Source organism: Gavia stellata, chromosome 24 (assembly GCF_030936135.1).
Source record: "Gavia stellata isolate bGavSte3 chromosome 24, bGavSte3.hap2, whole genome shotgun sequence".
Classification (NCBI taxonomy): domain Eukaryota; kingdom Metazoa; phylum Chordata; class Aves; order Gaviiformes; family Gaviidae; genus Gavia; species Gavia stellata.
The window spans coordinates 8911609-8922248 of NC_082617.1; the positions used below are offsets into that span (position 1 = coordinate 8911609).

At 40.9% G+C, this 10640-nt stretch overlaps 1 protein-coding gene across 3 annotated transcripts; it reads right to left on the reverse strand.

Annotated features, from left to right (window-relative positions):
* Positions 1 to 495: 495 nt before the first annotated feature.
* LOC104260891 (globoside alpha-1,3-N-acetylgalactosaminyltransferase 1 (FORS blood group)) lies at positions 496 to 7871 on the reverse strand. Of its 3 annotated transcripts, XM_059828743.1 has the most exons (8): positions 7852 to 7871; positions 7691 to 7762; positions 6980 to 7092; positions 5797 to 5859; positions 4421 to 4471; positions 4287 to 4322; positions 2064 to 2198; positions 496 to 1605 (listed from the first exon to the last, which is right to left on the reverse strand). In XM_059828743.1, exons 3-8 carry the CDS (start codon positions 7039 to 7041, stop codon positions 921 to 923), a joined length of 1032 nt encoding a protein of 343 aa, XP_059684726.1. In that variant the 5' UTR covers positions 7042 to 7092; positions 7691 to 7762; positions 7852 to 7871; the 3' UTR covers positions 496 to 920. The 3 variants fall into 3 exon arrangements, with proteins under 3 accessions (XP_059684726.1, XP_009815054.1, XP_059684727.1); XM_009816752.2 differs by lacking the exon at positions 7691 to 7762 and having other exon boundaries at positions 7852 to 7867; XM_059828744.1 differs by lacking the exons at positions 5797 to 5859; positions 6980 to 7092; positions 7691 to 7762; positions 7852 to 7871 and adding an exon at positions 5539 to 5566.
* Between the last annotated feature and the right edge of the window lie 2769 nt (positions 7872 to 10640).

Here is a 10640-nt window from a genome sequence, read left to right on the forward strand (position 1 = left end):
TTCCAGCAGCTTCTAGCCAATTTATTTCACAGAGCTTAGAAAAGTTGGAAAGGACTGAAGCAATGGATAAGGAACATGAACCTCTCAATACCAGATTTTCTGTGTTGGAAAAGATTACATGATATACAGAGACATGTGAACTAGGGAAAAGGTTCAGAGCACATCTGTGATTGAAATAAACCCAAAGAAGTTCAGTCTGGGTCTGAGCTGTGCCAGTTCTGTCTAAACTCAGGTCTCCAAAACACAGATTGGAATTTGGAAGATAACTGCTATATAAATTCACACTATTTGTCCTGTCAGACCAGGCTTCTTACTGGCAATGGCTGGCACCAGCTCTCTGCTGAGAAGGTCCAAGAAATCCTGCTGCACACTAATCAGGGATAACTTGCTCCAACTGCAAGTTTCCCCCGACCCTGATAAAGGCTGTGAGTTTAAATCACAATGCAAGAAAATTTATTGCCCTGCAAAATTATCTTTTTTTTTTTTTTTTTTTAAGTGAAAAGGTCTTTACTAAAACTCTAGGTCTTCTCCTCCACAGGAACGTCAAATACCATTTTGATCCTGCTAAGTTTCTGCTAGGCCTCAGGAAAACACTCAGGCAAAGGCATCTGCAGCCTTGCTATAAGGACAGCCTTGCATTTGATAATTGGCCTTTTGGATGGCTTTTGTGTGCTGCAGCCTCAAGTGGAATGCTTGTATTTACAAAGATTAGGAACCTGGAAACGTTTTGATTCTCACCTCCACTTTGGCTGCTGCTTCTGAAATGCATTAAGACTCCTGTTCTCCAGAGAAACTATCCACGTGTTCCTTTCTCAGTTTGTTCACACTGGGAACAAAAATTCATGATGGGGCATGTTCTGTGGGACCTAATATTCAGTGGGTTTGATTGTGTGGAGGACATCTCTGCAGGGATCAGATGGTCAATCTCGTACCTCTTTGTAGTTCTTATCCACTGCGGAAAAACGTATGAGGTGAATTTCAGGGGGCTTTGGCTTCCTGTCATCCCATAAATACTCTGGAGAAAGCACCTTGGAGGGTTTGTGGGAGAGGAAGTGCCTGTTGAGATGGCTTTCTTCCTGCCAGGCTGCCATGATCCCATTGGCTTTGTCCGTCAGGATTGTCATGTGGCAAGTCTTGGTGAACTCATAGACTTTCTTGACCAGCCCTCCAAACACGGCTCCTCCGTAGTAGAAGTCCCCCTCTCCATCAGGGATGTAGGCTGCTGAAGAGCTCCTCCTCTCATAAGGGAACTGGCTTCGAGGGACATTGAAATAGCCAGGATGTATGGCTGCTACCATATCACCCAGGGTCTCAGGCCCCCAGGCATTGTAGAACACCATGTCGATGTCCAGGCAGAAGAGGTAGTCCACCTCCTGATGGCTCGTCTCCGCTATGTGCTTGTTTATGGCCTCCATCCTGCGCATGGAGATCTCTTGCCAGCTGGGGTATTTCTTGATGGGGACGATGGCAAACCTTCGTCCAGGTTGCAGCTGGACATTGGGAATTGGCTCAGGGTTGTCAGTGAAGATATAATAGTTCACCCGATAGCCTTTCATGAAATGTTTCTCTGCTGACTCCAAGAAGCGGCCCACAAACCTTGTGTATCTGTGCAGACACAACACGTGAATAGCGCAGCAAAGACAAGGGGATGCATGGTGGATTATGAAAGGTACTTTAATGAATGGAAGACGACAAGGGATGAAGAGTGTTGACTAGCTATTGCTGCAAAGATCCATACACTATACATGCAATAGGTAAAGTATAGTGGAGGACAAGGAACAAGTGGATTATCCCTGCTTTGACCAACCAACCACCTATCTACAGCTCTAATTCCCAAGGCACACGATAGTTCTTCAAAAATACTGACCATCCTTCAGGTACCTTGGGTGCTGAGCCTGTTATCTTGTAGGTTTGTATGATTATGGACACAACACATGGATGTAAAAGTTTACTACAAATTGGGACAGATTTCAGCTCTGCTGAGGACAAGAAAAGCCAAAATGATCTTTCGACAGAGGAAGTACATCAACCCAAGAACTGTGCCCACTGAGCAGTTCACTTACTTTCCAATGGCAAAGGCTGTCACTCCTATGGTGAGATTCAGTGGCCTGTAGGCACTGTCTAGGATCTCAGAATTGAAGGTTCCTTCCCAGATAATGGGGGCCAGCCACGGTGTGACTGTCAGCACATCCTGACGCCTGAAGAAAAAGAAAAGGGAATGTTAATGAAATGTAACTGTTCCTTTTGGTTTCAAGGCCAGTAAATGGGAAAGAAACACTAAAAAGGCAGCTTGAAGAGGAGTGTGTGTATCAGCATTAACTCATTATGGATGGTATTATCTTCAGATCTTTTTCCCTGCCCTCTTATTTAAGGTTACCAAGCATGGACATTTCAGTTCCTGGGATGAAATTAAGCACTGTTTAGCGAATTGGCAAAAACCCAAGGATCTACTAAAATCTCATTTAAGCTAATAGGACTTTTCTGCTGAGGAGACTTTAATGTCCACTGAACTCACAGAACAGGAAGCTATGAATATTTGCTATCAGTCTGATGCAGATTTCTACATACAGATTAAAATACAAGTAATAATATGAAAATTACTATAAAGATCTATCCCATTGCTTGTTATTTAAACACAGCTTGCGGCATGACAGTTTATTTTTCCAGTATTTATATATAGCTTTAACACATTCAGATATAATTTAAAATTCTGTATGTGAGCCAGCATTCAAATGTGTAACGAAGTTATACAAAATCCTTAATCTCCTGTGTGGGTAGTGGAAATATTGAATATATGTGCAGAGTCTGATTATGCCCTATTACAGCTATGCAATGCTTTTGCAACTTTCTTCTTTGTTCTCAGGGTTTCTTTCTTACCTTTTTGATTTTAAAACAAGATGTCATTTAGGATGTGTAGTTTACCCTAGCCCGCACCCATTTGCCCCAGGCCATGATCTGTAGCACTCTGCTAATGAAATTTGTCATGCACGGCATAGGGCCACACTTGGAGGCTGAAGCAGTCTCCCATCTGACACACTCCCAAGGCAGTAATAGCACAAGAACAAAACCAAGGGACCTGTGGGGAGCAGTTTGATAGCTGAGGCAGCGGTACACTTTCAACCCAGATTTAATACATTCAGTCTGAGTGGATACGAGAATAACAATTTCACTCCCTCCTATAGTAATGCATATGATTAAAAGATTAAATTGTACAGGAAGAAGAATTTGATTTGTAGAAAATGTACTAACTGAGCTGTTCTCTTTCTGGGTTAATTATCCTTTTTTGGAGGAGGACAAGAGAAAGAGAAGGAAATCTGCAAGTTTGCTTCTCTAAGCAGGGCTTTTTAAAATTTCATTTTAAATGGCTGCACTGGGTTTTCCAATGACTCATTTCCATGGTATGTATCCTCTCAGAGCGTACTACTGAACTCCCTTCAGAAGACATAGAGCACTGAAAGCTACATGAGTCTGTCCTCATTTAGTCCAGTATATACTAGCTGATTTCACACATTAATTTATTCCAATATGGAGGAGAGAAATATTCAGGCCTAGAGCATCCTGTTGAAATAGCAAGGGGGGAAAAAAAAAGATATGTACAAACAGGGTGTGTTTATTAACATGCAAAAAGATGGCTGCTGTTGAAGGTGAACTGCTAGAGATAAGAAAGAGTCAGGTCATAGGAGCTGGACCAAAGGAGACTGCTAACAAACATGAGCTGACAAGGAGCATTTGCCTAAGTCACTTCGTAGCTGCTGCTGCCTGAAACCTTCCATGTCTGTTTAAACTCACTGGTTTGACTGCTTCTCATAGAGACTTGTCTGTGTGAGTGCCTGCAATTTGTTCCAGCGTAAGATCCAGCAGGTTAGCTGAAACCATTGCTGAACGTTATACCAGGCACTTGCTTGATTTTGCCCTGAAATGGATTCAAAGCTCTCCCACAGCTGGATATAGCTACAACACAGTTCCAGAAGGTATTTCTCACTGTCTTCCAGCTATTATATATCTCCCATCTCAAAAAGAGTTCCTGGCAGCAACCATGTAGACAGGCTGTGTGTGTATGCTAATGTATTAATTGGGAGTTTACAGTAGGTATGTTAGAAAGTATACAGTAACTAAACTCAATCTTATAGCCGCATAGACAGCTGTAGACATACCCATACAGTTAGGCTTCTCTTGAAACAAGGTACTGTTCAGTGTGTACCAGGACTTTGAACCTGCAAGTGCCACAGAGCACCCAAATCAAAGTCAGCAGAAACAAATGACAAAGTTCAAACAAAGAGACTTACTTTGGAGCCAGCACTCTTGGCTGCTGATAAAATAATCTGTAAAAAGGAAGAAATATCCACTGAATAATATATGAATATGCCCAGAAGAGAGGAACAGCAGTTTAAAGGTCAGGAAATAAAAAGCCAGTACTTACTGGGGGAAAAGCTGGATTAGTTTCTTTTCTGTGTATTGGAGTTTCATGGAGCTGCATGATGGGGTGAGAAAGGAAAGGGATTATAATGCTGTTCCTAAAACAAGAACCAGGTTCAGCTTCAGGACCTGCTGCTGTACTGACAAGCTGCCCAAGTCCTCTTTCCAATTGCTGTGCACACGCTCTGCCTGGTACAGAGAGTTGGACATTGTATGTGCCTTCAAGGGCTGCCGAATGAGTAACAGTTTTGAAACAGAGCATACAACAGGACAGGGACAGAGAGATGCTGGCAGCTCGCTGAGTTTAGTAAAGTAAACTCAGAGTTTAAGGGTCAAAATCCAGGGAAGCACATGCTTGTTGGGGACTGCCAGTTCTGGTCATGTACGTGCTCCATTCCCTGCATAACTGTTCTTGTTCACCTGGAGGGCTGAACTACCTGAAATATATCACACTTTAAACAGCATTCAGAGAAATAAGCATCTTACTAGACACAATGGTTTTTAATGGCTTGAAATAATCAGAAATGCTTCTATAAGAGATCATCTTTTCTATTTATGTTTTTTTGTTTTGTTTTTAGAAGATCAGTAGGTCATGATAAAGGATGGGAAAAGCTGTGGCTTGTCATGTTACAGCTATGGTCCGATATGGTGGTGAAGTCACTTAGGCCATGTTCCCTGTTCCTCCACAGTGTAAAGTCTCTTTTATGCAGCTTTGAGATAGCTTTTAGGACCGATGCTAAGTCAGTTACTGTACATTAGTTTGCATCACACAATGAAGCGGACCCCTTAAGCTGTAAGGTTTCTGGAGAAGCATCTACCCTTTCATTTTGTTCAGAACAGGCTTCTGGTCCACAACTCAAGTGCTGCCATAACACAAACACATTCATCAAATGAGTGGAAAGCACAGATCGTAGAGTGAAGATGATGAACATGATTAGGAGACTGGGGGGTTATTTCTAACTCTGCCAGAACTCCTTATATGATCGTTCATTTCAGCTCTCTGACTTAAGTTTCTCCATCTAGCAAGCTGGGATGATTAATCCACATCTCAAAGCACAGTGAGATCCTGTGTGTACATGTGCACGTGTGTGATTACACCCAGATAATGAACTCAGTGTTAACCTGTTAGTTACGGTCTCTGTGATCCACAACAAACAAGGCCTCACTCATGCTGTACAAATACAGAGCTGTCCTGAAGGGCAAGCAGAAAAGGTTGCATTATTACCGTTTTGTTTTAAGACAGTAACTAATTATAGATTGATCATTACATAAAATAAAGAACAAGTGACTACTTGTTAATAACTACTTATACGATCAGTGAAGTACAGCTCCTGTAACAATAATCTGTGTTATTAATTACATACAAAATGGGATACTTACAAGATTTCCGGGCAAGGAAGGTAATATGGGAGGTAGTGCACTTTTCCATTCCCAACTGTAATCCTGGGATAGCAAAGAAACATTTTAAGATAGGTAATGTTGAAAGATACCTTCCTAGGATTTTTCCAAGATCATCTGAGAACCTGGCACAAACTTTGAGAAGTAACTCTAGCTAACTGCTTGTCTACTTTACTAATTAGTGTAGGCTCCAGTGTATTCACGTTTTACCATAATATACTGGTGCTAAGGCATAAATGGGAAGCTCAGGATAAAACGAGACCAGAAGCATCCAGCTTGTAACATCAGGTCTAATATTTTTATTTACATCAATGGTCTACAAAATGTAGGTCTACACGTTTTTGAAAAGCGTACACAGATGGAGACACATAAGGCAATGCTCAAAATGGATAAATATGCAATATACACTGATGTGACATACTGACACTTCCTGGAACTTTAAATGCTGTCTGTGTCCCCTTTAATTTGCGTAGCAGACAAGTAGGCTGCGTAGGCTTTTTTCTCCCTTCAGTTCTGATCACAATCTGTATAGATTTATATATACAATCACTTAACTACTGGTGAAATGCAACCACCCACAATGTGAAATGAGAGCAAATGGCAACATCAGAAATAAGTATAATTAAGAATAATTTAATAATTAATAATTTAATTAGTTAATAGAAATGCCTGATCTCAGATTCTTTTCAAACAATGTTTGAGTTTGCTCAAGAGAATCTGTAAGGCATACTCAGTAGTCAGTATACTCAAAGCTACAAACATTCTCAATGTTTGAAAAGCAACAATGTTTGATAGCTACAAAGCTATCCCTAGTTACATGGGAGTGAGTTCGGACTGTTTGAAGAGACAGATAATCATCTCTTTTAAGGCCTGAACTGAAATGTAACTGGAATATTCTGTACTTGAACATTTGTTTGTGACTCAGATACGGTGTTAGCAGCCTAGTTTAGATACAATTGGTCTTTTTTTCTCTCTCCCTTCGGAGGCTTTTCCCTCAACTAGCGTTACTTTATCTATTGTACGAATTACTGTTCTTTCTTACAGCTCTAACAGGGACTTCCCGTAAAGTGCACTGCCTATATTTTTCTGCTACTATGCTTTTTACCACAGTACAGATATAGACAGGATGTTTTAAATATGATCAAGCTTGTCAGCAAATGCTTACCAGATAAACACGGTAACAACAACGAAACAGGTAAGAGACCCCAACACTTTCCTGGAAATCATTTCTTCTAGAGTAGAAGGAAGGGCAACTTCTTACTCCCAGCAGCTTTCAATCTGCAAAGAACAAAAAAGCAAGGGAAATTGGCTATAAATAACTCTCTACAAGAGAAATAGATTATTTTATTATGTAAGCAGGAGGTTCTCCAAGCAGTTTCATTTTAATTCAGTCTTTCTGAAATCAGCAACATGGAAGGAACCAGACTGTGAGAGCCAGGCCACTTAGTCACTGAGACAGTTTCTGTAAACTGTTTGAGAAACCTCTCCATTTCAGTGAGATCTAATCGCTGTTGTAAGTGCGTGGGGAGTCTTTCTGATTTGATTCTAGTTTCTATAGATTCCATTTATTCATCTAAAGCACACACCCTTTGCAATTTAATAAACTCAAAGTCAATCGTATCAGGTGATATGTAGAGCTAAGACAGTTACCATTTTTAGCTGATAAACTCTATCTTTCACAGAAGAATAACTGCCAGAGGCAGCTCCCTCCAACGATGCATGTAGGAGAAAGGTAAACTGAGGTCTGATACAAGCAAAGAAACATTACACGACAATAATAATGCATACTGGGTAATGATATTTCTCTGTAAGTCAAAGAAATTACTCCCTTTTCAACAGCCATAAAAATCAACTTCCCCTAGCTCAACTGTCTTACCTTAAAAGTTTCAAATTAATCCCTTTTCTGTTCACAGGGAAGTAAAGGTTCCCACAGCGTGAACCACGGGCCCTGTGACAAACATACAAAGTCTTCACATGGGGTCTCCAAAGGGGCTTGTTACAAGCACATTAATTGTTACAGGCTACATTCATTATTACCGTTAGTGAATACAGAACTATGGTACTGCAGGTAAGCCTCTTGTGCGTGCAAGCTCACTTCCGCTTCCTCGGCATCCTCTGCGTCCACATAAAGTGCTCTTCTGCAAAGCAAGCTTTCCAGGCTGCTGCTGTAGGGACTGTAATGCAGTCTCCAGTTAGAAGGAAGCACTTTCTAGCATGTGACTGGAGCCTTGGGGGGGGGAAAAAAGGGCTGTTTGTCAAACTCTATTTATAGACAGTCAGTAGCATTGGCGTTAGTGGGAGGAACCGGTACAGGGTGCTTCTTTCAGGGATCTTTTCTGTCCTGACCCTTGGTAAGGCATGCAACAGTGCTAATGGATCTGGAAAATCAGTGGCAATTTTCCCATTTTAATTTCTTTGGTTATAAAAAGACAAGTAGCAAAAAGTTCTTTAATTTGCTTTATTATGCCATACAGAAATCTGTTCTGGTGCTGCTTCTTCACTCTCCTGTCAACCGATCTAATCAGCTTTCACCAAGAAGCATCACAAAATTCCACTTTAAACAAATTAAAATATATATATCTCAAGGCATTCCACCATTTAAAGCCTTCATAGATTCATGCTGAGCAGCTCTGAATTCTTGCCTAAAAATGCTGCAGATCCACAAATGTAGAAGGATTTGCAATCAGCCTTTTCCCTCTAGCTGTTAGTCTATGCTTTGACCAGTTTTATCTAATTCCCGTGCTAATTCTGTAATGAGAGCTGCTACACCAATGTCAGAATTTTTCAGTGCCACGTATCTGACCTTGTGCTTGATGCCTCTCGCACGTGCAAAATGGACGAGTGTGCAGAGGGGGGTTCAAACAGTTGCTTTTCAATCATTCTTTGAGAGCTGGCTAGACATGGGGTGGGTAGGCAACCTATGCCAGTGCTTTACTGCCCTTCTCATCAGCAGGCTTCCTAATTTCCAACCAGGATCTCACTTGCTGCAGTTTAGGTCTGTGCCTTTTTATGACAGTGATCATGTGTCTGGAGCCTCCCTTTACATATCTGAAGGCAATAATGTTTCCTTCCCTCTTCTATTCTGTGAGCTCAACCACCACAACTCCTTCCATCTTTCTTTGTAGATTGTTAACTTCAAGACCCGTGATTATTTCTGTCAATTCTGTTTGATCTCTAATCAGTCCATTCGCATGAAGTGTGGTGCCAAAACCAAACAAAATACTTCTGCTGAGCCCTCACCAGTGTTAAGTAAAGCAGGATTACCCCACAAAACCAAAATGCTGTGACTGTTCATACATTCCTATATGACACTTGCCTACTTTGCAAGAACACAGCACTGGTGATGACATTCAGCCTGTGGCCAAATGTAATCCACGCATGTTTTCTACAGAACCTCTCCTAGCCTTGTATTTGTCTTTATGGAATTATGCTCCATTTTCAGGCTATTTGTTTTTCTAAAACACGAAGCCTTGATTGAATTCTATTTTCCATGGTGCTTGCAGCTCCTCCCTGCTTGATACCACTTTCCAATTTCATAAACATCCACTCAACATTTTCCCCCAAAGCATAAATGAAAACATAAGACAGTACCACTTTGCAGACAGCCTCCTGGGGATGCTCATTTCCTGCACCTGACCATCCTCATTCCCCTATTGCCATGGCATACAGAGAGCAATAGCATAGAACTTGGGTGATGGGGAAGGACAGAGGATAATGAACAGATAGGAGAAAGAAGAATAAAAGTTATCCTCAAATTGAATAGTAAAATTAACATGGAATAAAAAGACATGGGCATTTTGGTTATTTTAGTGCAGTTTCAACTATTATAACAGGCATAGCGTACTTCCACGTGTCTTTACAGAGTAAACATCTAATCCCTCAGGAAAAGTAATACACGTATTTTGAAATATTGCATCATTAGGAGCACAGCTGATGCATTCCCCCCTTTGCTTCAATTTCTGTTACAAATCTGCAAGAACACTGGAGCTAGATGAGTTCAGAACATCTCCTTGCATCTAAAACCATCTCATTGGCATTTACCGTATTTGTCCTCAACCGATTTGCCACCCCAGGGTTCATAATGAATGCAAAAAAAAAAAAAAAAGAAATAGACATGGTTGCAGTTAGTGACAGAATCTCCTAACAAACAGAAAATCAGCTAAAGCATCTTTATTAGTCACTCAGGTTCCTCAAATTTGTTTTTTTAAAAGCAGTATGGTTGAAAGTAGTGCTATTACTCCTAAATGAACTTCCTTGACCTCCCAGAACAAAGCAGTACTTTATCTTCAAGCCCTGCCTTGGAAAGCATTCTGGATTGCAGATAAATACCTCACTTGTAGACCATTCCGTGGAAAATATGCTTTGCAGATCAACTCTTTCAGATTTCTAAACCTGTATTTCAGATTTCTAAAACTGAAGTAGCGAGCTGTGAGTACAGTGTTGTTCAGAATGCGAAGAAAGAGAGGATATCTGTGGGAAAGGCTTCATCTGTGCCGAAGGAAACGTTTCCTTGCTGGACTCCATTATTAAACAGGTGGCATTTAACTATTATAACTTCAGCCATGACACAGACATATTCAATCACGCCTGAGTCTTGAACGTGAACTTCAGTACAAATCCACTGCTTGGGCTTCCAGCTTTTCAGATTCTCATATTACAGCTAGCACCATAACGAGTTAACTTCACTCTGGCTGAGATCCAACTAGGAAGCACTGCACAGAGTCTACAGTTCACTTACAGCACATTCGTCAGACTTTTTATTTCAAGAGGCAAAATATAGCTCCTTTCATCATTGCACTTGTTCAGTGCAACAGAAATTAAAAAAA

What these genes read in the sequence shown, in the direction of transcription:
- LOC104260891 (XM_059828743.1), bottom strand. Translation starts at nt 7,041, where the DNA reads ATGATTTCCAGGAAAGTGTTGGGGTCTCTTACCTGTTTCGTTGTTGTT. An exon ending in CCAAGAGTGCTGGCTCCAAA is followed by an intron (nt 2,199 to 4,286) that starts GTAAGTCTCTTT and finishes CTTTTTCTTCAG; the next exon opens with GCGTCAGGATGTGCTGACAG. An exon ending in ACAGCCTTTGCCATTGGAAA is followed by an intron (nt 1,606 to 2,063) that starts GTAAGTGAACTG and finishes GTGTCTGCACAG; the next exon opens with ATACACAAGGTTTGTGGGCC.